This window comes from Macaca mulatta, chromosome 15, assembly GCF_049350105.2.
Source record: "Macaca mulatta isolate MMU2019108-1 chromosome 15, T2T-MMU8v2.0, whole genome shotgun sequence".
NCBI classification, from domain to species: Eukaryota; Metazoa; Chordata; class Mammalia; order Primates; family Cercopithecidae; genus Macaca; species Macaca mulatta.
The window spans coordinates 18,933,442-18,957,780 of NC_133420.1; the positions used below are offsets into that span (position 1 = coordinate 18,933,442).

Genomic DNA, 24,339 nt, shown 5'->3' on the forward strand with positions numbered 1-24,339 from the left:
CACAAGGAGTTCAAGGGTACCCTGGCCGACATGGTGAAATCCTGTCTCTACTAAGAATTAAAAAAAATTAGCCAGGCATGGTGGCACATGCCTGTAATTCCAGCTACTTGGGAAGCTAAGGCAGGAGAATCACTTGAACCCAGGAGGCGGAGTTTGCAGTGAGCTGAGATCACACCAGGCAGACAGTATGAAACTGTCTCAAAAAAAAAAAAAAAAAAAAAAAAAGCGGTGGCTCACACCTGCAATCCTAGCACTCTGGGGGGCCAAGGCGGGTTGGGAGTTCGAAACCAGCCTGACCAACATGGAGAATCCCTGTCTCTACTAAAAATACAAAATTAGCCAAGCGTGGTGGCACATGCCTGTAATCCCAGCTACTTGGGAGGCTGAGGCAGGAGAATCGCTTGAAACTGGGAGGCAGATGTTGCAGTGAGCCAAGATCGTGCCATTGCACTCCAGCCTGGGCAAAAAGAGTGAAACTCCATCTCAAAAAAAAAAAAAAAAAGTGTGGTGGGATGGGAACTTAAAATTGTGATCCTTCCTCTGTCCATTTGAGATGTGTGTGTATGTCACAATTCAGGAGCTGAAAGCCATTCAAGGACCTGAAGGCCATTCCATTGAAGTGTAATATCAGGAAGATTTGGCCGGGCGTGGTGGCTCAAGCCTGTAATCCCAGCACTTTGGGAGGCCGAGGCGGGCGGATCACAAGGTCAGGAGATCGAGACCACGGTGAAACCCCGTCTCTACTAAAAATACAAAAAAATTTTGCCAGGCGCAGTTGTGGGCACCTGTAGTCCCAGCTACTCGGGAGGCTGAGGCAGGAGAATGGCGTGAACCCGGGAGGCGGAGCTTGCAGTGAGCCGAGATGGCGCCACTGCACTCCAGCCTGGGCGACAGAGCCAGACTCCATCTCAAAAAAAAAATATATATATATATATATATCAGGAAGATTGGAGCCTCTGTCTCCTAGTCTCTGCGGGAGAACAGAGTCCTAACTTTCATAATTGCCAGCGAGCACACAGAGCTGCCTAATCACATTTACCATGACCAACCCTTCGGAATTTTTCATTTCCCTTACTCTACTGAAGTCCTCACCATTTCCCTCCACTCCCTCATTCTCCCTTTAAGCCAGACATGGTCGTGCACGCCTGCAGTCCCAACTACTCTGGAGGCTGAGGGGGAAGATTGCCTCAGCTCAGGAGTTTGAGGCCATCCTGGGCAACATAGTGAGACCCCATCTCAAGAAAGCAGAAAACAGGCCGGGTGTGGTGGCTCACGCCTGTAATCCCAGCACTCTGGGAGGCCAAGGTGGGTGGATCACGAGGTCAGGAGATCGAGACCATCCTGGCTAACTCGGTGAAACCCCGTCTCTACTAAAAATACAGAAAATTAGCCGGGCGTGGTGGCGGGCGCCTGTAGTCCCAGCTACTTGGGAGGCTGAGGCAGGAGAATCGCTTGAACCTGGGAGGCGGAGTTTGCAGTGAGCCCAGATCGTGCCACTGCACTCCAGCCTAGGCAACAGAGTGAGGCTCTGTCTGGGAAAAAAAAAAAAAAAAAGGTGGGAATTAATTGACTTGCAACCAGGGGATGCAGTTAGTAGTTAGTATCAGCTTCAGGGACAGCTGAATCTGGAGGGCTCAGACAATATTGTTCTGACCATCTCTCGCTCCCTCCTTTAGTGCTGCTTATCCATCTCTATGTGTCTTTATAAGTTGGTCTCATTTTCTCCAGCCACAGACAGGGTAGGCCCTCACCGCACAGCGTAAAAGATGGCTCTCGGTTGCCTTATATCCCATTCCTTAGGCTTGAGATCCAAAAGAATGCCCCTTCCTCTCAGCATCTAGACAGTAATCTCATGGAAGGCCTGTGATTGGTTCTGCAGAGTCGAACGCCCACAGCCGGCCGCTAGCCATCCTATGGGGTGAGGGGCAGTCCCTCCAATCACATGGGATGGGAAGTCAATTCCCCAATCAAAAAAAGGATGTTGAGCTGAGAAAAACAACAGATGTCAGAGGAGTACCCTGGAGGAGCTGGGATGGGGCCAATCAGATGGAGGCGGAGGAGGATGCTGGTATCAGTGGGAGGTGCTGTGGAAAGGCAGGGCTGAGTGGGGAAGGCCCTGGGGACATAGGGAAGGAAGACGGCCTGAAGCCTCTGGCGGGGAAAGTCCGCCTGTAGGTGGTGGCTCACAGCAGGAGAGGCAAGACAGCCCCGTGCTAGACAAGGCGCTTCCATTATTTAGTCCTCCCAAACACCTTAAGACACTATTGTTATCCCCCTTATAGAGACAGAAAACAGCTCAGAGGGGCTCAGTAACTCGCCCAGGGTCACACAGGTAGGAAGGGGCAGTGCTGGGATTTCTGACTCCCGCCTAAGTTGGATCACCCATAGTCAGAATGTGCACCACATACCTCCACTTTTCTCTCCTCCATTTGCAATATCTGAGAATAAATAGCAAGGAGGTAAAGCTGTCACCACAGACCAACCTTGGGCGAGCCCTGGCCCTCTGGAGACCTTAGTCATTACATCTTCGAAATGGGCACAAATTTGCCTCTCGGACTCAAAGCAAACCGCTGGATCTTTTAAGCGCCCAGGGAGCTACGCGCATGCGCGAGGCTGCAAGGGCGGGCACAGGGGAGCGCGGGGGAGGTGCGCGCGCGCGCCTGGGCTTTCAAAAGTTACCTGGCGGGTGGGGCTGGAGTTGGGGGAGTTACCAGCTGCGCGCGCGCCGGCCCCGCCCTCAGCCTCTTCAGGCACCTGTTGGCTTGAGGGTCCACTCGGCCGCAGCTGCCATCCAATAGGCAGACTCCCTGATCCAGTCCGGCCCTGCCCAGCGCCCAGATCCACCAATCCCCGGGTGACCGCGTTCCCCTCCCTCGGAGGGCCCGCCCTTCTGGGCGCTTCTTCCGGGTGGGGCCCCGGGCCGAGGCGATGGCCCCCTGGGCGCTCCTCAGCCCTGGGGTCCTGGTGCGGACCGGGCACACCGTGCTGACCTGGGGGATCACGCTGGTGCTCTTCCTGCACGATACCGGTGAGCCGGACCCCGAGCGACCCCGGACCCACCCGATCCCGCGTGGTTCCCCGGACTTTCGGGTCTCACTGGGTCTCCCGCCTAATCCCTGGAGATCCTGGGATTGGCCCGATCTCTGCCAGCTCCTGAAGCCCCCTCCCCATCTATCATTCCAATAGCCACCCGCTCTCCGCCTGATACCCCGTTGATTCCTGATTAATCCCAGCATCTTCCTGATCATTGCCAAATGCCCTGTCCATCCCAGGACCCAGCCGGTGCCCACCAGATCCAAGGACCGACTTGAGCCCCATGTCCCTTGATCCTGGGACCCACCAGTTCCTTCCCAGGAACTGACCCCAAATCTTCCCATCCTTACGATTAGGAGGCTCAACTAGATGCAAGGATTGGCATTGTGTCCACACCCACACCCTCCACACCCCCATGGCCACTAGCTGCCCAAGTCCAGGCAACCCCTCAGGCAAGAAAACACCCCACGGGGTGAGGCCTGTCTCCCATCTTCCCACAGATTCACCTACCTACCCACCTCCATTTCCCTCATTCCCCTCAGTAGCCCCCTACCCAGCACCTCACCTGCCACGGGCAGCCTCCCTCACTGTCACCCACAGCAGCCCCCAGCCCTCCTTCCATGGTGGTCCAGCCTCAGTTTCTGGACTGGGGCCCCTTCTGGTTTTCCTCCCAAGACCTCAGACCTCCTCCACCACCTTCACCCTTTAGCCTAAAAACTTGCTCAGGTCTCCCTATCAGAAAACGACCCCCCTCAAAAGCCACCCTTTCTTCTCTGCTCCCCCTTACAAGGGACACAGGATTTGTCTACACTCCGCTGTCTGGTGGTCTCCTGCCCCCTCATTCCTTGCCCTGCACCCTACCTCCCCAAAATCCTGTCACCTCCATGGGCTGAAGCCACTGGACCCTTTCTTATGCCCCTCTGCAGCACCTGAGCCTGCCAGCTGCACCCTCCCTCCCATCTCTCTCTCAGGCATTTCAGACCTGGCCAGTCTCTCACCATTGCAGAGCCAGAGACGCTGGACCCCTCCTCCTTCTGTCCCACATCCAGTCAGGTCTGGCTCCCTTCACCCAGCAGCCCCCTCTGTCCATTCCTTCCTCTCTCACTTCCTGCCAGGCCTTTGCAGTTCCCCTCTTCTTCCTCCTGGCCAGATTCTCTGCCCCTAGGCTTCCCCTGATCCATTTCTCTAGCGATGAGGTTTTCCAAAACAGATCTGGCCTTATAACCTTCCATGGTTCCCTCTGACCCTCCAGATAAAGTTCAGATGAACTGCTGGCCACACACAACCACTCATGGAACCAACATCTCCAGGTCTTTGCCAGGCCAGGAACACACTTCCCCACCTCCAACTGCAACCCAGTCCCACCCACTCCTGTTCTACCCGGCCCAGCCTCACTGTGCTCTCCCGGCCTCTCCAGAGCTGCGGCAATGGGAGGAGCAGGGCGAGCTGCTCCTGCCCCTCACCTTCCTGCTCCTGGTGCTGGGCTCCCTGCTGCTCTACCTCGCTGTGTCACTCATGGACCCCGGCTACGTGAATGCGCAGCCCCAGCCTCAGGTAACCAGGGGCCCCTACTCTCACCAACAGGGACTCAACAGCCACCACCAGTCTCCATGCCAGGCTCTGTGCTGCAGGCTCTTGTGGGGGCAGCTCAGTGAATCCTCTTGCCAGCCCTAGAGCCCCATCCTACAGTAGTGAGGAAACTGCTGGGGCCCAGAGAAGGAAGAGACTTGCAAACATCACACAGCCACCCTCAGTCCAGGGTGCTCCACCGCACCCCACACCTCCATTCTGCACGGGATGGGGCCTAAACTCCACAACCAGAGCTAAGCCGGCCCCTAGGGGAGCTGCCCGCCAATGCCACCTGTCTCCCAAGGGGATCCTGTCTTACACCCCACCCCTCATTCCAGGAGGAGCTCAAAGAGGAGCAGACAGCCATGGTTCCTCCAGCCATCCCTCTTCGGCGCTGCAGATACTGCCTGGTGCTGGTGAGTGGTGCAGGGACACTCACCTGGGAGAGGTTGGGCCAAAGCTGAGACTCCTCGACCTCCTCCTGCCCCAGTGCCGGGGCCTCACCCCTCCTCCAAGAAGGCCTTCCATCATCAGGCCCTGATTCCTCCCCTCAGTGGTGGGCTCACAGCAGGGCTGGCACTGAGCCTCCACTCTCCTCCATGCCCACAGCAGCCCCTGAGGGCTCGACACTGCCGTGAGTGCCGCCGTTGCGTCCGCCGCTACGACCACCACTGCCCCTGGATGGAGAACTGTGTAGGGGAGCGCAACCACCCACTCTTTGTGGTCTACCTGGCACTGCAGCTGGTGGTGCTTCTCTGGGGCCTGTACCTGGCATGGTGGGTGCTGCTGCCCGGGCATAGGGGGAGGGTGGGATGTATGCTCCCACAGGGCTGGACAGAGCCAGGACTCCCAGGGATCCAGCACAGGGAGGGAAGGGCTCCCCTGCCCTCCCCCAGCACCAGGCCCCTGTCCCCTGCCCTGCAGGTCAGGCCTCCAGTTCTTCCAGCCCTGGGGACTGTGGCTTCGATCCAGCGGGCTCCTGTTCGCCACCTTCCTGCTGCTGTCCCTCCTCTCGTTGGTGGCCAGCCTGCTCCTCGCCTCACACCTCTACCTGGTGGCCAGCAACACCACCACCTGGGAATTCATCTCCTCACACCGCATCGCCTATCTCCGCCAGCGCCCCGGCAACCCCTTCGACCGAGGCCTGACCCGCAACCTGGCCCACTTCTTCTGTGGATGGCCCTCGGGGTCCTGGGAGACCCTCTGGGCTGAGGAGGAGGAGGAGGGCAGCAGCCCAGCTGTTTAGGGTTGCTAGAGGCTGGGCTACTATCTTGTTCCATGAAAACCAGGGGACCTGTCCCCAGCTAGGGTCAGCCCTCGGAGGGTTGACTCCTGCCCACTCCTCCCAGGTCCCAGAACTGAACTTCAAGACAGACAGATCCCTGCCTCGGTGGGCAGTTCTGCCTTCCAAGGAAGAAAGGGAAAAAAGGACCTGTGGGCAGCTCAGGCCCAAGCAGACCCCGGGCTCCACCCCAGCCCCACCCAGGCGACTGCCAGTGCACACTTTTACAAATTTAATAGTCTATAAAGCAAGTCCAGTCTTAAAAAGACAAACTACATCACTCCTTGCTGCGGCACCCTTTCTGGGCCAGGTCTCGCTGGGAGGTAGAGGAGGGCGAGCTGGAGGGGGAGGGGACACACTTTGCCCAGTGACACTGAGCAAAGCCCACATCAGTGGCCCCATGGCTGCCACCTCGAGTCCCAAGGGCTCATAAGTACCCGGCAAGGCCTGGACCTCCAGGCAGGGCACACAGGTAGGCAAGCAGAGGCTCTAGCAGTCTGTGGGGGAAGGGGACAGAGGTGCCAGGAGATGCCCTCAGGGCTCCAGGAATCGCTCTGACACAAAGTCGAAGTCCCGGAAGGCGGCCTGTTGGCGGGCAGTGAGGAGGCTGTGGGGTGCAGGTGGGGTCAGGGCAGGCGGCAGCCCTGTGAACTCGCCCTCAAAGTATCGCAGGTCCGCAGGGCCACAGAGGGTGGGCACGAAGGGGGGCTGGATGGTGCGGGCGAGCAGGGCTTGCCAGTTGGTGGTCTGGGGGAAAAGGAGAGGCGCCTGAGATGGCAGGAACAGCAGCTCCATGAGTCACTCTGTGTCACCTACCCTGCCAGGCACAGGGGACCACCGCCGCCACCCCAGCCACTCACCCTGAAGAACGGCTGGACCTTGATCTCCTCGGCATCCTGCTCACCCGCCCCGAGGCGCTTCTCCGGGCACTTCTGGAGGAGCTGGGCAATAGGACAGGTGCTCACTTAGGGCATTCAGCCCCAGGCACTGCCATCATCCACAGGCCCCAAGCACGCTGGCCCAGAGCGCTCTACGGATGGGTGGCAGGGGGTCTGCTGTCCCATGGCAGAGGGCACATGGGCCTTAAGCGGCCATCCAGCCCAGACCCAGACCCTGCAGTGCTTACCTTCTGAATGAGCTCAAGCCCTTGCACCGACAGAAAGCCGGGGTAGGGAGCGTCCATGTTAACGATACAGTCAAACACCTCTTCCTCCGTGTCCCCTGGGAAAGGGCACTGTGGAGATGGGGGCTCAGCAGGATGCACGGGCCACCCTACTCCAACCCAGAGGCCCAGACAGCACACTCCAGCACTCACCTCACCCACCAGCATCTCATAGAGCAGCACACCCAGCCCCCACCAGTCCACAGCCCGTGTGTACGCCTCCTGGGTCAGCACCTCGGGAGCCAGGAACTCCGGGGTGCCGCAGAAGGTGCTAGTCCGGTCCCCGAAGCCGATCCCTACAAATCAACAGGTACGCCAAAAGCAGATTGGTGTGGCCTATTCATAATAACCTCAACAGCCAAGCCTTATGATGCCAGGGAGCTTAGCCTGTGCCAAGCCCTGCCCTGTACCCAAGGAGGTGGGAACGGTTATGACACCATTTGACTGCATGCGGAGCCAAGCTCACAGGCTAAGGTCACAGAAGGCAGAACCCGGCCGGGCACGGTGGCTCACACCTGTAATCCCAGCACTTTGGGAGGCCAACGCAGGCAGATCATGAGGTCAGGAGTTCGAGATCAGCCTGGCCAACATGGTAAAACCCCATCTCTACTAAAGATACAAAAAATAAGCTGGGGCGTGGTGGCATGCGCCTATAATTGCAGCTACTTGGGAAGCTGAGACGGGAGAATCTCTTGAACCCTGGAGGCAGAGGTGGCAGTGAGCCAAGATCATGCCATTGCACTCCAGCCTGGCCAACAGGGCAAGACTCTGTCTCAAAAAAAAAAAAGAAGAAGCCAGGCATAGTGGCTCACATCTGTAATCTCAGCACTTTGGGAGGTCGAGGTGGGCGGATCATGAGGTCAGGAGATCGAGACCATCCTGGCTAACACAGTGAAACCCCGTCTCTACTAAAAAAAAATACAAAAATTAGCCGAGCGTGATGGTACACGCCTGTAGTCCCAGCTACTTGGGAGGCTGAGGCAGAATTGCTTGAACCCAGTAGGTAGAGGTTGCAGTGAGCCAAGATTACGCCACTGCGCTCCAGCCTGGGCGGTACAGCAAGACTCCGTCTCAAAAAAAAAAAAAAGATAAAAAATAAAGAAAGAAAAAAACAAAAGGCAGAATTCAGTCTCCTCTCCCAGCCCTGACTATAGACTCTCCCTCAGGCCAGGTGCAGGCTGGGGCTCTATACGAGCCTCTAGGACTGGGAAGAAAGGGCCAGTGTGCCCAGCTGTCCCCTGGAATGAGGTCTGGAGCAGCGGAACCAGGGCATCCGTGGGTAAGATTTCCTGGGAGATGCCATGTGCCCATCATCCTATTGGCCAGGCTGGGTAAACAAGGCTGGAGATATGAATCCCAATGGGCAGCCCCCACCTTCCTTGCAGAGTCCAAAGTCTGCGATCTTCAGGAATCCCTGGGCATCCAGCAGAAGGTTATCCAACTTCAGGTCCCTGAGGGCAAGGGTGCAGATCAAAGGGAATGAGGGGGGCTCAGACCCAGGAAACAGCAACCACACCTGGAGCAGCCCAGGCAGGAGAGAGGCAGCGTCTGTGTCCTCACCCACCCCACCCCCACCCCCAGGCATCCCTGGGACAAAAGTCACCTGTAAATGATCTTCTTCTCATGTAAGAACTGCAGCCCCAGGACAACACAAGCCACGTAGAAGCTGCAGGGGTGGTTATGGGAGAACTCAGGCCCAAGATCAGGGAGGCAGGGCAGGGAGGCACCAGGATGGCCATGGCTGGGGGATCCTGGATGTCCCGGCCAGTCAGAGATGAGTGAGACTGGGACAAGCATCATGCTGAGAGTGGGGGTGCTCTAACAGTCCCAAGGTCACCTCGATTTCCAGCTTCCTGGGCCCTTAAATGGTGCCAGGGACCAAGTGTTGGTCCCTGCAGTTGATACTCATCATGCCTATTTTTTATTTTTTTTTTTGAGAGGGAGTCTCGCTCTGTCACCCAGGCTGGAGTGCAGTGGCACAATCTCGGCTCACCAGTAGCTAGGATTACAGGCACGTGCCACCACACCCAGCTATTGTTTTTTTTGTTTGTTTGTTTTTAGTTTTCGTAGAGATGGGGCTTCACCATGTTGTCCAGAATGGTCTCGATCTCTTGACCTCGTGATCCACCTGCCTCGACCTCCCAAAGTGCTGGGATTACAGGTGCGAGCCACCGCACCCGGCCTTTTTTTTTTTTTTTAGACGGAGTCTTGCCATCATCAGACTGGAGTAAAGTGGTGGGATCTCAGCTCACTGCAACCTCCGCCTCCTGGATTCAAGTGATTCTCCGGCCTCAGCCTCTCGAGTAGTTGGGATTACAGGTGCGTGCCACCATGCCCAGCTATTTTTTGTATTTTTAGTGGAGACAAGATTTTACCAAGTTGGTCAGGCTGGTCGTGAACTCCTGACCTCAGGTGATCCGCCCGCCTCGGCCTCCCAAAGTGCTGGGATTACAGGCGCCTGGCCAATCGTGCCTATTTTTCAAATTAATATCTTAGACTCGCCAGGTGTGGTGGCTCACGCCTGTAATTGCAGCACTTTGGGAGGCTGAGATGGGCAGATCACCTGAGGTCAGGAGTTACAGACCAGCCTGACCAACATGGAGAAACCCCATCTCTACTAAAAATACAAAATTAGACAGGTGTGGTGGCCAATGCCTGTAATCCCAGCTACTTGAGAGGCTGAGGCAGGAGAATCGCTTGAACCAGGGAGGCAGAGGTTGCAGTGAGCCGAGATCGTGCCGTTGCACTCCAGCCTGGGCAACAAGAGTGAAACTCCATCTCCAAAAAAAAAAAAAAAAAAAACTAATGCACAGCTTCATAAGCTGATGCCCAGGGTCATAAATGCTGTCAGTTGGTGCCAGGGTATAAACCAAAGACTCTGACTCCTGCTCCCCTGCTGTTGGGCACTTGGGGGAAAGCAGGATGTAGACAGTGGGTGTAGGGAACCAGGTCAAGTTTGCTGGAACAGGGAGGCAGGCAGGAGGGATGGAACCCACCAGGCCTGGGGCTCTGGGAAGACATCCTCGTGGATCTGCATCATGAGGTCGCCACCAGGCACAAACTCAGTCACAAAGCAGGCATGGCTGGAGGTCTGGAAGCAGGCAAGGAGGGAGAGCAGGAAGGGATGCCCTGTGCGGCCCACAGCCTCCAGGATCCGCTTCTCGCAGTACAGGCTGCAGGAGAGAGCAAGAGTATTAGAGGGAAGGAAAACTTCCCCTGGGCTGTGCCCTGTGCCTTGCACAACACCCCTGGCTCACTGGGCCCTCAGCCAAAGTGCCAGGCGTGTAGACTGGTAGACTGATGGTTTCTTTTCGTTTTTTTGTTTGTTTTTGAGACAGAGTCTTGCTGTCACCTGGTCTGGACTGCAGTGGTGTGATCTCAGCTCACTGCAACCTCTGCCTCCTGGGTTCAAGTGATTTTCGTGCCTCAGCCTCCCGAGTAACTGGGATTATAGGAGTGTGCCACCACATCCAGCTGATTTTTGTATTTTTAGTAGACACAGGGTTTCGCCGTGTTGCCCAGGCTGGTCTCGAACTCTTGGCCTCAAGTTATCCACCTGCTTCGGCCTTCCAGAATGCTGGGATTACAAGCGTGAGCCAGTGCACCCAGTCTTTTTTTTATTTTTTCTGAGACAGGGTCTCACTTTGTTGCCCAGGCTGGAGTGACGTGGTACGATCTCGGCTCACTGCAACCTCCGCCACTGGGGTTCAAGTGATCCTCCCACCACAGCCTCACAAGTAGCTGCATGTGCACCATCATGCCCAGCTAATTTTTGTATTTTTTGTAGAGAGGGGGTTTCGCCATGTTGCCCAGGCTGTCCTAGAACTCCTGGGCTCAAGCAATCCTCCCACCTTGGCCTCCTGAAGTGCCGGGATTATAGGCATGAGCCACTGTGCCCAGCTCCCCCTTTTTTTTTTTTTTTTTTTTTTGAGATGGAGTCTCGCACTGTCTCCCAGCCTGCAGTGCAGTGGCGCGATCTTGGCTCACGGCAAGCTCTGCCTCCCAGGTTAACGCCATTCTCCTGCCTCAGCTTCCTGAGTAGCCGGGACTACAGGTGCCCGCCACCATGCCCAGCCAATTTCTTGTATTTTTAGTAGAGACAGGGTTTCACCATGTTAGCCAGGATGGTCTCGATCTCCTGACCTTGTGATCTGCCTGCCTCGGCCTTCCAAAGTGCTGGGATTACAGGCATGAACTCCCGTGCCTGACCATAGAGTGATGGTTTCTATATGTCAGGGGCTCACAAGGGGCTCTGAATGTGCGCAGTCACCAATGCCCCCATTTTACAGTAGAGCAAACTGACAGAGAGAAGAAGGGACCTGCCCAAAGAAACACAGTTAACAACTGCAGGTGTCAAAAGAGAATGCGGGTTGACTGGCCCCACAGGGTCACCTCTCCAAAGCCCCAGGAAACTTCAGCTGCCCTCTGGATGCCACAGCCCAGGCCAGCCATCCTGGGTGCCCTGCGGTGCCCTCACACACCTGTCTATCTCGTCCCGGCTGAGCACCTCCTGCTTCTTCAGTGCTTTGATGGCGTAGTATTTCCCCGTCCCCTTGAACTGGACCAGGAGGACCTGGGGCCAGAGACAGGTTGGGTCCAGGTGGGCCGCACCAGGGAGCCTTTACCACCCACACAGATCAGGTCCTCCCGGCTCATGTGATGAGGCCCCCAATCCTGTCCCATAGCACCCTCTTCAGCCCACTACCTTCCCAAAGTGTCCCCGGCCCAGCACGGCTAAGCAGCGGAAGTCCTGAAGCCGAGGGGCTTTCCTGCAAAGAAAGAGAGGGTATAGGAAGTCCCCTACGGCAAGGGCTGGGTCCCTACCCAGAGCCACTCCAAGCCTCCCATGCCCAGTCCGGGGCTGTCTCAACCTATGGGCTCGAGAAACCCCTGCAGGAAGGGCTCCTAGAAGCTGGCATAGAGCTGGAGCTCAATCATGTGGGTTTAGCAAATCAGACCCCGAGAGCCAGCCAGCGCGTGTGCCAGGGAGCCACGGAGTAATGTATGATGGATACACAAATGTTCAAGTAAGCAGACGAACGTCTCAAACATGAAGGTGCGCAGGATGTGGGTACCTGGTGGGGGAGGCTGGTGGAGATGGCCCACGTCGAGTCCTAGGCTCCATGTGGGGGCGTTTGGTGCGCTGTGAGGACAGAAGAGCTCAGGGCAGGGCTGGGCTTCCTTCTTTCTTTCCCTTTAGGCCTGCCACCCCACAGCTGGGTGAGCCCGCCAAGCCCAGCCGGTCCCAGGAGCCAGTAGTCCCTCCAGCCCCTCACCGGAGTCTCCTCGAATGTTGGCTCCTGCGGGAGGTAGAGGCGCGGGGGCTTGGGTGGGGGTGTCATCTCTTCGCCCAAGGGGGTCTTCTTGGGCAAGAAATTACTGTAGGGAGAAAGTAGACACAGTGCCCAGCACAGTCAGATGCAACAGCTGGCAGGATGGACACACCCACCTGAAGGGAGATGGACAGAGGTTGGGGGCTGAGCAATATGGACAGACAGACAGACACCGCCTGCATTTGGAGCCCCACAGCTGCCACAGAGGAGGGTGCAGTCTAGGGCGACGGGGCTCCTCACCTGGGAGTGGCAGGGTCAGAGGCCTCTCGTGATGTTGTTGGGGTCCGAGGGCACCCTTTGGGGGGGCTGATCGTGCTCGGGGAGCTGCAGGGGGGCAGCAGGTTCATGACGAGGCGCCCCCAGGCCGCCATGCTGAGGTTCATCTGCGAAGCCCTCAGGAAGTCCTGGCCTGGGAGAAAAGGGGACCTTAGTCCCGGGGCCCCAGCCGTGCTCCCTCGCACATAGCCCCCATCCCCTCCACACCTCTGCGTTTAGAGAAGATGCGTTCCTGCCTCTGCAGCCGGGGCCGCCTCTCAATGACAGGATCGCAGAAGGTCACCTGCAGGGGCAGGGGCAGGGTTGTGGACCAGTCGCCTCCCATCTCAGCTGCCGTGGCACCTCCTCTGCCCCTGGGATCACAGCCCAAGCCCCCAGGGTCAACAGATGCAAGAGCCAGAAGGACCCAGGGAAACAGATTCAATGTCCTCACTGAGACTAGTGGAGAAACAGAGGCCCAGGGAGGACAGCACTTTTCCAGGCTCACACCTGAGGCAGGGCAGTCAGGACAAGGACCCAGGCCTCCAGATGCAGCCCTGAGAGAGCGGCTAGGAGTCCTTATTGTTGGAGACCTCCTCTCTGGTCCTCAATCTCTGCACCTACATGCAGTGCATCGGTCTTGAAGGCCTTCCTGGCCCTGACGCCCCCAGGGGCCCACCAAGTCAGAGGGCGGAGGTGGTGAGCACCTGGGCAAAAAGCAGCCCCTGTGGTACCAGGCTGAGGGACAGCTGGTGACAGGCATTGTCCAGGAAGTCCTCAAGTCTCAGGAAGGCCACGCCACATAGCTGCCGCCAGTCCCGCCAATGCACCCCAATCTCCAGCTCACGGGCCTATATTGGGGAGGCCAGGCTGAAGGGTGGGGTGCAGAACGAGCCCCGACCTGGGCAGCCTTCCACCCCGCAGCCCAAGGTCACCCCTGACCACACAAAAGCAGCCTTACTCGCTCCAGTGGAATGACAAAGGTCTGGTCCCAGGACTGTTTGGCCACCTGCCCCCAGCCCGTCTGCCCCACAACGCGGTTGTCCACCTTCAGCACAGCCAGCACCTCGCCTGCAGGGCCAGAGCTGGGGCTCAGCACAGGCCTGAAGCAGGGCTCTCCTGCCCTCCCCGAAGCTCCTTCCCTACTCACTGGCAAGCTCGCCTCGGCCACGCTGCTGCTTGGCCCTGGTCCGAAGCCAGCCGTCGGAGGGGCTGCCAGCCAGTGCAGCCGCCGGGGAGCGTCCAGGCACGGCTGCCAGCAACTGTTCACAGCCCAGGAGACGGACCTGCAGTGTCCCTGCGGTAAGGGTGGGCGGGGGGTGTTGTCAGATGCCATCTTCCCCCTGCTACCACCAAGGTGTCCTGGGACCCCAGGAAGGCCACCCTCTCCAGGAGGTGGCTGAACCCAGACCCTACCCACCTGAGGCCAGGGCAGCTACCTGAGAAACCTCACTCAGTGTGGCAGCCTAGAGTGCCTGGACAGGAGCCTGCTGACTGCCCTGCAGCTTCCAAGTACCATGAGTCCCCGAAGGGTGCCCTTGGACCCCGATGACACCCTGGGTGGCCTCCAACCTGGCCACTCCCAGGGGAGGAGCCACCTTGTCCCAGACTGCACGCTTCTCTGTGGCAGCCACCTCTTTCCAGGGCAGAGCAACTGGCTCTCCCGTCCATATGCTGGAGGGGCAGGGACACAGGCTCAGACCTCAGACCTCAGTCAGGCTGCACAGACACAGCACATGACGAGATGCTGCCCAGAGCTGGGGCCTGGAGAGCACTGTGGCAAGGACAAGAGCTTGGGACAGGGAGCAGGAAGCCTGGCTTCCTGTCCGGACCCACCTGCTACCTGGGCCTCAGTTTCCCCATCTGAACAGTGGAGGTGAGTCCCAGCTCTGCCCCACCTCCCTCAATGGATATGAAACGTGTTTTGTCAATGAAGTAAGTTCATGTGTCACGTCACTAGAGGTTTGTCTCTCAAAGGGTAGAGAAAGCAGTGGGGATCTAGCAGCTTTTGAGGACACGAAGTAGGCCCAAGAGTATCATTTAGGGAGAGTCTGGGGCTGGGGGTTACAGACAGAGAGAACTTGTAAACAAAGGCAGGGGTCCAGGGTAGAAAGATCAGCTTAGAAAGAACAGCTCGGCCGGGCGCAGTGGCTCACACCTGTAATCCCAACACTTTGGGAGGCCGAGGCGGGCAGATCACCTGGGATCAGGAGTTCAAGACCAGCGTGACCAACATGGCAAAACCCCGTCCTAACCAAAAATACAAAAATCAGCCGGGCCTGGTGTTGGGCACCTGTAATCCCAACTACCTAGGAGGCTGAGGAAGGAAAATCGCTTGAACCCAGGAGGCGGAGGTTGCAGTGAGCCGATATTGTGCCATTACACTCCAGCCTGGGCGACAGAGCAAGACTCTGTCTCAAAAAAAACAAAAACAAAAACAAAAACTTGAGGCCGGGTGCGGTGGCTCACACTTATAATCCCAGCACTTTGAGAGGGTGAGGCAGGCGGATCACCTGAGGTCGGGAGTTCGAGACCAGCCTGGCCAACACGGTGAAACCCCGTCTCTACTAAAAATACAATTAGCCGGGCATGGTGGTGGGCGCCTGTTATCCCAACTACTTGGGAGGCTGAGGCAGGAGAATTGCTTGAACCTGGGAGACAAGAGGTTGCAGTGAGTCAAGATGCCACTGCACTCCAGCCTGGGCGACAAAGCAAGACTCTATCTTTTTTTTTTTTTTTTTTTTTTTTTATGAGAGGGAGTCTGGCTCTGTCGCCCAGGCTGGAGTGCAGTGGCCGGATCTCAGCTCACTGCAAGCTCCGCCTCCCAGGTTTACGCCATTCTCCTGCCTCAGCCTCCCGAGTAGCTGGGACTACAGGCGCCCGCCACCTCGCCCAGCTAGTTTTTTTTGTATTTTTTAGTAGAGATGGGGTTTCACCGTGTTAGCCAGGATGGTCTTGATCTCCTGACCTCGTGATCCGCCCGTCTCGGCCTCCCAAAGTGCTGGGATTACAGGCTTGAGCCACCGCGCCCGGCCAAGACTCTATCTCAAAAAAAAAAAAAAAAAAAAAAAAAAAAGGCCCAGCATGGTGGCTCACACCTGTAATCCCAGCACTTTGAGAGGCCGAGGTGGGCAGATCACAAAGTCAGGAGATCAAGACTGCCAGGCGTGGTGGCTCACGCCTGTAATCCCAGCACTTTGGGAGGTCGAGGCGGGTGAATCACGAGGTCAGAAGATCGAGACCATCCTGACTAACACGGTGAAACCCCGTCTCTACTAAAAACATAAAAAATTAGCCGGGCATGGTGGCGGGCGCCTGTAGTCCCAGCTACTCGGGAGGCTGAGGCAGGAGAATGGCGTGAACCCGGGAGGCGGAGCTTGCAGTGAGCCGAGATCGCACCACTGCACTACTTACGGCCTGGGCGACAGAGTGAGACTCCCTCTCAAAAAAAAAAAGGAGATCAAGACCACAGTGGTGAAACCCCGTCTCTACTAAAAATACAAAAAATTAGCTGGGTACGGTGGCGGGCGCTTGTAGTGCCAGCTACTCGGGAGGCTGACACAGGAGAATCGCTTGAACCTAGGAGGTGAAGGTTGCAGTGAGTCAACATCACGCCACTGCACTCCAGCCTGGGCGACAAAGCAAGACTCTGTCTTAAAAAAAAAAAAAAAAAAAAAAAGCCCGGGCACGGTGGCTCACACCTGTAATCCCCGCACTTTGGGAGGTCGAGGTGGGTGGATCACGAGGTCAGGAGATCGAGACCACGGTGAAACTCCGTTTCTACTAAAAATACAAAAAATTAGTCGGGCGCAGTGGCGGATGCCTGTAGTCCCAGCTACTCGGGAGACTGAGGCAGGAGAATGGTGTGAACCCGGGAGGCAGAGCTTGCAGTGAGCCGAACTCATGCCACTGCACTACAGCCTGGGTGACAAAGTAAGACTGTCTCAAAAAAAAAAAAAAGAAAAAAAAGAGGCTGGGCGAGGTGGCTCATGCCTATAATCCCAGCACATTGGGAGGCTGAGGCGGGTGGAGGATCACCTGAGGTCAGAAGTTCGAGACCAGACTGACCAACATGGAGAAATCCCATCTCTACTAAAAATATAAAAATTAGCCAGGCATGGTGGCACATGCCTGTAATCCCAGCTATTTGAGAGGCTGAGGCAGGAGAATTGCTTGAACCCAGGAGGCAGAGGTTGTGGTGAGCCGAGGTCGTGCCACTGCACTCCAGCCTGGGCAATAAGAGCAAAACTCTGTCTCCAAAAAAAAAAAAAAAAAAAAAAAAAAAAGGACAACTCAAGTAACTGGGGTGTTTAGCCAGGAGACAGGATATGGGGTGGCCTTGAGTAGCTGAATTCTAGGCCTTTTAATAAGCTGTTTCTTCTGCATTTCTGAACTTGTCTACTTGGCCATAAGTACTCCTGTGTAAGTCCTTCAAGGCCAAGACACCACCTCCTCTAGAAAACACTCCTTGGGCTGGGCGTGGTGGCTCACACCTGTAATCCCAGCAGTTTGGGAGGCCAAGGCAGGTGGATCACAGGAGGTCAGGAGTTCGAGACCAGCCTGGCCAACATGGCGAAACTCTGTCTCTACTAATAAAACAAAAATTAGCCAGACATGGTGGCGTGGGCCTGGAATCCCAGCTACTTGGGAAGCTGAGGCAGGAGAATTGCTTGAACCCAGGAGGCGGAGGTTGCAGTGAGCTGATATCACACCACTGCACTCCAGTCTGGGCGACAGTGCGAGACTCCATCTCAAAAAAAAAAAAAAAGAAAAGAAAACATTTCTCGATTCCCCAAGGCCAGGTGAGAGGGCTCCATCCAGAGCCTGCGTTTCCTCTTCTCAGCTCTGCTCACAACGGAATGGGGTCAGTCGGCCCTGTAGCAGTGCTCTGTGCAGGTAGGCACTGGCCTTTCCAGCTCGCACTGTATCTCGGTGGGATACAGCTTCAAAGCCCATGCTCTCAGATTATTTGCTGATTACAATTTGGCTGCTGCTACAAGGAGACAGATCTCAGTACAAGATAATTAACTTTTTTGGCCGGACATGGTGGCTCACGCCTGTCCCAGCACTTTGGGAGGCGGAGGCGGGCAGATCACAAGGTCAGGCAATGGAGACCATCCTGGCTAACATGGTGAAACCCCGTCTCTACTAAAAATACAAAAACAAAAAATTAGCCGGGTGTGGTGGCGGGCACCTATAGTCCCAGCTACACAGGAGGCTGAGGCGGGAGAATGGTGTGAACCTGGGAGGCGGAGCTTCACAACAGGGCATGCCCTGTCGCCCAGGGTGGAGTGCAATGGCACAATCTCAGCTCACTGCAACCTCCGCCTCTGGGGTTCAAGCAATTCTCTGCCTCAGCCTCCCGAGTAGCCAGGATTACAGAAGCACACCACCACACCTGGCTAATTTTTGTATTTTTAGTAGAGACAGTGTTTCACCATCTTGGCCAGGCCGGTCTTGAACTCCTGACTTCATGATCCACTCACCTTGGCCTCCCAAAGTGCTGGAATTACTGGTGTAAGCCACCGTGCCCAGCCTAGAAAACTTTCTAATAGTCCAAGCTGCCCAGTGCTGGGTATCAAGCTTTCCAGAGCTTCCTAACACCAGTGCTTTAAGTACTATTCTGCTTATTTATGTAAATACAAGCTACACTGAGTGCTGACTCTGCTAGGCACATCACGTGCAACACAGTAACCCTGTGAGGTAGGTGCTATATCATCCCCATTTTACAGATGGATAAACTGAGGTTTGAAGAGGAATGTCAGTTTCCCAAGGTCACGCTGCTAGTGGGTGGTGGGGCAGGACTGAAACTCTTGAACTCTTCCCCAAAGTGATTTGTGCTTCCGGGTCTCTCCCAAAAAAGAAAGAGAGCTCTGAAGTGGGAGGAACTTCTGGCTACCTGTCAGGGCGGTGGGCTTCACAGGTGTCCCTGAAGGCTGGGGGTATCCAGGCACTGCAGTTCGCAGCTCTCGGGCCACTCTGCTGCGCAAAGGGTGGGCAGGAGGGAGCTGCTCCAGCAGCTGCTCCAAGGCCAGCCGCAGGAGGTCCAGTTTCTGGGAGGACTCCTGTAGCTGGGCCTGGGCCTGCAGAGGGGACAAGGTAGAGCCAGGTTTGTGGATTATATGGCAGGGGGCAGCAGCCCAGGTCACCCGGAGTCACCTTCCGCATGAAGTCTCGACAGAGAAGTCCTGCTTCTACACAGCCACCCTCCCTTCACGCCCCTGCGGAGGGTGGTATGGGAAGAAGCCGGCCTTAGGAGAGGGCCATGGCTGGGACCTGACCTCGGCCAGCGCCTTGCGGTCCTGTGTTCTCCGGCTACTGAGCAGTTTCACCACGTTCTTGGCGCCCTCGGCCACGGATGCCTCAACGTGCAGTCGATGCTGTAGCTCCTCCGCCAGCAGCTCAGGCCCTGTGGGAAGGAGGGCAGCTCTAAGCCTCTGCTCTGCCCTGCTCCGCCCTCCCTGTATTTCAAGGCCTCACCTGGCTCCGGGGACCCACTGGCCTCCAGGCTGCTGATCTTCATCCGCAGCAGGGCCACCTTCAGCTGGCTGTCCCGCAGCATCTGCTGGGCAGCTGCCAGGAGCTTCCTCTCCTATGGAGCCGTGGCACAAGTCCATCAGAGCAGGCCTGGGCCATAGCTTCCCCCATCAGACCAGGGTTAAAGTGAAAGCCTGGTCTCCCCCATCAGAACAGGGTTAAAGTCAAACCTCACTCAGTAGGCCAAACACTAGAATCAAACCTCCTTTGTTGGACTAGTTGGTGGGTCAGGGGAGCCTTTTTCATCAAACCAACAAGGGCTGGGGTCGAGCTTCCCCTTTTGTATCAGGGCTGGGGTCATGCCTCTCCCATCAGATCAGGGCTGGTGCTAACTCTTCCCCATCAGATCAGGGCTGGTGCTAACTCTTCCCCATTAGATCAGGGCAGGGGCTAAGCTAAGCCTCCCCCATCAGATCAGGGCAGGGGGTAAGCCTCGCCCATTAGATCAGGGCTGGTGCTAAGCTAAACCTCGCCCACTAGATCAGGACAGGGGCTAAGCTAAGCCTCCCCGATTAGATTAAGGCTAAGGTCCTGCCTCCCTCATCATATCAGGACCACAGCCAAGCCTTCTTGTCATACAAATACTGAGGCCCAGTTCCTGACATCATGCTGGGAGCTGGGACTGGGGCTGAGCTAGGATCCCATTAGACCAGGACAAGGCCTTCTGTGTCACACTAGGGGCTACAGCCATGCCTTCCTCACCCAGCTGGGGTTTGGGGCCATATTTTCCCCATCAGACTGCAGGCTAGGATGGTGTCTCCTTATGGGCTCAATGGCTGAGCTGCATTTCCCTGTCGGACCAGGGGCCAGGGTGCCCCTGCCATCAAACTGTGGGGCCTTACCTTGGGGGTGCCACTGGCACACGTGTGGGTCATGTTCTCAGCCCCCTGCTTCACCTTCAGCTCCACATGCAGCTGCCTCCGGAGAGCCTCTAGGTGCCGAGCCCTGAGCTGCTCTGCCCACGGCCGGGGTCCTGAGGCCACAGGCTCTGTGCACGGGGGTATCAAGCACGTAAGTCCGTCACTCAGAGCCGATACCCCCACTGTGGCCTCTCCTCCTTCCCCGACTGATCTATGGGCAGGAAATGAGGTGGTCTCGCCACAGTGGCCAGGGCCAAGGCCAGGGGCCAGATCGGCCTGGAGCCTTCTGTCCAGAGGGGTCTCGGCTCCTCACTCACCAGCCGGGTCAGGCCCAGGGCCGGGCAGCAGGATTCGGGCATGCAGCTCCCTCAGCTCTCCATGCAGCTGCTCCAGGCGGCGGTTGGAGGACTGCAGCAGCTGCTGCACATGGCCCAAGTGGCGGCGGTCTGTGGCCACGCGCCGCAGGTTCTCCACCCCCTCCTTGATCTTCAGCTCCTTCTGGATGGCCCGCCGGATCACCTCTTTCTCATCCTCTGGGGGCCACTGGGTCGGCCCAGGCTGCAGGGCCGGTGGAAAGCAGAGGGTGGAAAGCAATCACCGGGTGCAACGGCCACCGGCAGCCTCTGCTCACTGCAGATGGAGGCGGAGGAAGGGACGGCACCCAGGACTGACAAGCACAGGGTTTGGGAAGCCTCTCTCCCTTTAGAGCTCAGGCCTGAGCCAGATGGAAACTCCGAGGCCACTCATCTAGGCCAGGCTCCTGTTCTCTGCCCGTTAGAGAAGGGTGGGGCAGGGGGGATAGTTCACACGGTACACGGGTGCCAGGTTCTATTCTAAGAGCTTTGTATAGATTACCACATCACTCCTCCCAGCAACCCCACCCGGTAGCAGCGGTCATTACCCCCATTTTCTTTTCTTTTTCTTTTTTTGTTTTTTGAGACAGAGTTTTGTTCTTGTTGCCCAGCATGGAGTGCGGTGGCACCATCTCGGTTCACCACAGCCTCTGCCTCCTGGGTTCAAGCAATTCTCCTGCCTCAGCCTCGTGAGTAGCTGGGATTATATGCACACGCCACCACCCCTGGCTAATTTTGTGTTTTTAGTAGAGACGGGGTTTCTCCATGTTGGTCAGGCTGGTCTCGAACTCCCAACCTCAGGTGATCTGCCCGCCTCAGCCTCCCAAAGTGCTGGGATTACAGGTGTGAGCCACCACGCATGGCCTATTTATTACCTCTGTTTTCTAGTGAGGAAACTGAGGCCCAGAGAGGTGAAGTAACTTGCCCACAGTCAAGACACAGAGAAGGAGAGACCACCATCTCTCAGGCCCCAGCTGCCCCTGGCAGCCCTGGGTAATCAGGCTGCTCTATGTCTGGGATCCAAAGTAGAGTCCAGGAGCCAGAAAAGCTCAACGCCGAGTAGGAGTTCACACAAAGCCATATGAGAAGGCAGCCAGGAGTCTGGGAGCCAGGGCTTGTTCCCCTAATGTCCCAATGCCACAGGTAGCAAAGTGGAGGCACGGAGAGGGACTGGGGAGATCTCCGGGTGCCCACCCACTGCTCAGCTCCTGGGAGGAAGTAGAAAGCTCTCTCACGGCTTCACCCAGGTTGGAGCCAGGAACAGGAACACCTCCTTTCCAGCCGCCAGCATTTCAAACCAACCGGTGCCAAAGGTGACCTCAGGCCAGGGTAACCCACGATGCCCCGCAACACGGGTTCTTGCAGGGACCCCATCTTACCTCTGTGTGTTCCATCTTCTCCTGAGCCCAGTGGAAGGGGCCGCAACCCCAGACTCAGGGACCACCCCCCCTCCTCCCGCCCCAGACCTCAGCGGGGGCCTGCTGGCCCAGCTGTCAGAGGGCAAGGGCGAGGCTCAGGAAATCCTCTGACCGCCCTAGGCCACAGGGCCAGAGCCAAAGACCGGAGCAAACAAAGGTCCCATGGAGCTGGGGGCCCGGCCACCGGGGTCCTGAGTCACCCAGCTGCCGCTGCCGCTGCAGGGTGGAGCCCCGCAGGAAATTGGAAAATGTGTACAAGCTACGTCTGGAACAGGCGGAGGGACCTCCAGAGGAAGGGGGTGGGAAGGGGCAGACCAAGCCCCAGCCCTGAAGGCGGCTTAAGCAACTGGCTTGGGCACTCAAGGAGTCTACACGCACCCCCAAACACCCCTATGGTCCTGCCTGCCCCGGGTTGGAACTCCAACATGGACACACACACCACCTCCTTTCTGCTCTTTGCGGGGACCCACTCCTGTCCGCAAATGCCCCCCTCCCCACCACTGGCTCCGGGGCAGGACACCACCTCTCCCTCCCCAGTAGCAGACAGACACGACCTCGGTCCTCCGGGCCCACGCGCACCAGCACCTACTGCCAGCTCTGGCAGGAAACCCGGCCCCCTCCAAGTTCTAGAACCCACTATACGTACCCAAAGGTTCCCGCCCCGGGGCGGGGGAGCCGCTCCCCTCTCATCCACGCTCCCCTCGAGCCTCGTGCGCTGCGAGAGGGACTCCCGCCACTGCCAAGCGCGCACAGACTGCGCCCCGCGCAGCGCGCACATTCTAATCCCCCCAGGCCCGTGTGGTCCCCCCTTCTCTCCCGGCTAATTCCAGTCGGCCTTGGAGCCCCACCGGGGAGAACCGACTTAAGGACACTCTGGGGACCACCCTCGTGGCACACACTGCGGACTCAGCCGTCCTCGCTCACTGGCTGGTTGAGGTACAGGCTCCGGCTCAGCCGCGGGCTAATTTGGAGACGCTGCAGGGTCCAGGAACAACCCAACCCGGAGCTCAGGTCTGCTCTGCAAGGGCGTCGCGGGGCCGGGGCCAGGGAAAGGGCAGGGAAGGGGCGCGGGTGAGGGGCGGGTTGGGGGACGCGGCCTCGGTTCGGGGCTCCGGGGCGATGACCGAGGCTTCCCCGCACCCCACCAGCCCCGCGGGCCCCTCCCGCGCCGTTCACCTGCCGCGGCGCCCCCTCCTCCATGGCGCCGCTCCGGCCGCTTGGGGCCCTCCTCTCCGCCACTCCGGTCCCGGAAGCCGCAGCCCCTCCGCCAAGACTTTCAAACTTGAAACTTCCCGGGAAGCGGCGCCGGAGACGCGGGATCGGGCGCCCCCTCCCGAGACCCGCTGGCCCCCGGGGCCAGCACCGCCTCCCGTCCGCGCCGGTCCAGCGCCGCCTCCCGTCCGCGCCGGTCCAGCGCCCCGGACCCCACGCCCGAGGTCCCGCGCTCCAGCGCCTCCCTCGGATCCAAAATTCCGCGGGATTCCGGGTCCAGCACCCGGGCTTCGGCGTCCGCAGTTCCCGCTGGGCGTGACCGCGCCGCACCCCCGGGTTGGACGCGCGGGAGGTTCATCGCCGGCGCCCAGTCCTCTGGCCTTCCCCGCCGCACGCCGGCAGGAGCCGGCCAGTTGGGGATTGGGATGGGGGGTGGACAGCGCCCCCTGAAGGTCGCCGGGTCGCCCAGCCGGATTCAGCCCTTAGAGCTGGCCGGCCGCCGCCTCTAATTTTGAGCCCCTCCACAACCTAGCTCCCGCCTCTAACGCGCAGGGCCTCCTCGACCAAGCCCCTCAAGTCTCTTTGTCTCGCATGTTGTGAGTGTAATGTGGGCTAATCCAAAATTGCCCTTCTCCTCGGAGTGGGTGGCCCAGAGGAGATATTAGTCACTACAAGAACGTATACTAGGCCAGGCGCAGTGGCTCACGCCTGTAATCCCAGCAGTTTGGGAGGCCGAGGCGGACGAATCACGAGGTCAGGAGTTCAAGACCAGCCTGGCCAACATGGTGAAACCCCGTCTCTACTAAAAATAGAAAAATTAGCCTGGCGTGGTGGCGGGCGCCTGTAATCCCAGCTACTCAGGAGGCTGAGGCAGGAGAATCGCTTGTACCCGCTAAGCGGAGGTTGCAGTGAGCCGGGATCCTGCCACTGCACTCCAGCCTGGGCGACAGAGTGAGACTCCGAGACTCCGTCTCAAAAAGAAAAAAGCTTTAAAAAAGAAAGAACGTCTGCCGGGCGCGGTGGCTCACGCCTGTAATCCCAAAACTTTGGGAGGCTGAGGCGGGCGGATCACCTGTGGTCGGGAGTTCGAGACCAGCCTGAACAACACAGAGATACCCTGTCTCTACTAAAAATACAAAAAATTAGTCGGTCATGGTGGCGCATGCCTGTAATCCCAGCTACTCAGGAGGCTGAGGCAGGAGAATCGCTTGAACCCGGGAGGCAGAGGTTGCGGTGAGCTGAGATCATGCTGTTGCACTCCAGCCTGGTCAACAAGAGCGAAACTCGGTCTCAAAAAACAAACAAACCAAACCAAACAAACAAAC

At 57.7% G+C, this 24,339-nt stretch overlaps 2 protein-coding genes across 13 annotated transcripts; one reads left to right on the plus strand and one right to left on the minus strand.

Moving 5' to 3' along the window:
• The first annotated feature begins 2,618 nt into the window (after window positions 1-2,618).
• On the plus strand, window positions 2,619-6,150 carry ZDHHC12 (zinc finger DHHC-type palmitoyltransferase 12). 5 transcript variants are annotated; one of them, XM_015116676.3, is made up of 5 exons: window positions 2,619-3,028; window positions 4,451-4,587; window positions 4,941-5,018; window positions 5,212-5,378; window positions 5,527-6,150. In XM_015116676.3, the coding sequence occupies exons 1-5, from the start codon at window positions 2,929-2,931 to the stop codon at window positions 5,846-5,848; spliced, it is 804 nt and encodes a 267-aa protein (XP_014972162.1). In that variant the 5' UTR covers window positions 2,619-2,928; the 3' UTR covers window positions 5,849-6,150. The 5 variants fall into 5 exon arrangements, with proteins under 5 accessions (XP_014972162.1, XP_028690591.2, XP_028690592.2 ...); XM_028834758.2 differs by having other exon boundaries at window positions 2,624-3,028; window positions 5,499-6,150; XM_028834759.2 differs by having other exon boundaries at window positions 2,624-3,028; window positions 5,549-6,150.
• Window positions 6,104-23,411, minus strand: PKN3 (protein kinase N3). Of its 8 annotated transcripts, XM_077967606.1 has the most exons (23): window positions 22,979-23,411; window positions 22,449-22,820; window positions 20,349-20,589; window positions 20,014-20,159; window positions 19,115-19,226; window positions 18,916-19,043; window positions 18,534-18,717; window positions 13,785-13,931; window positions 13,596-13,705; window positions 13,342-13,485; window positions 12,863-12,938; window positions 12,620-12,788; window positions 12,323-12,425; window positions 12,122-12,189; window positions 11,752-11,815; window positions 11,528-11,619; window positions 10,043-10,219; window positions 8,650-8,712; window positions 8,421-8,497; window positions 7,200-7,342; window positions 7,011-7,118; window positions 6,745-6,825; window positions 6,104-6,631 (listed from the first exon to the last, which is right to left on the minus strand). In XM_077967606.1, exons 2-23 carry the CDS (start codon window positions 22,578-22,580, stop codon window positions 6,419-6,421), a joined length of 2,778 nt encoding a protein of 925 aa, XP_077823732.1. In that variant the 5' UTR covers window positions 22,581-22,820; window positions 22,979-23,411; the 3' UTR covers window positions 6,104-6,418. The 8 variants fall into 8 exon arrangements, with proteins under 8 accessions (XP_077823732.1, XP_077823734.1, XP_028690590.2 ...); XM_077967608.1 differs by lacking the exon at window positions 22,449-22,820 and having other exon boundaries at window positions 7,011-7,105; XM_028834757.2 differs by lacking the exon at window positions 22,449-22,820 and having other exon boundaries at window positions 6,789-6,825.
• Between the last annotated feature and the right edge of the window lie 928 nt (window positions 23,412-24,339).

Coding starts and splice junctions, on each gene's coding strand:
- PKN3 (XM_077967606.1), bottom strand. CDS start 22,580: ATGTGCGCGCTGCGCGGGGCGCAGTCTGTGCGCGCTTGGCAGTGGCGG. Junction 13,486..13,595: donor TTGTCATTCCACTGGAGCGA/GTAAGGCTGCTT, acceptor TCCCCAATATAG/GCCCGTGAGCTGGAGATTGG. Junction 6,632..6,744: donor AGGTCCAGCCGTTCTTCAGG/GTGAGTGGCTGG, acceptor CTTTTCCCCCAG/ACCACCAACTGGCAAGCCCT.
- ZDHHC12 (XM_077967886.1), top strand. CDS start 2,929: ATGGCCCCCTGGGCGCTCCTCAGCCCTGGGGTCCTGGTGCGGACCGGG. Junction 3,029..4,285: donor GCTCTTCCTGCACGATACCG/GTGAGCCGGACC, acceptor CTGACCCTCCAG/ATAAAGTTCAGATGAACTGC. Junction 5,019..5,211: donor GCAGATACTGCCTGGTGCTG/GTGAGTGGTGCA, acceptor CCATGCCCACAG/CAGCCCCTGAGGGCTCGACA.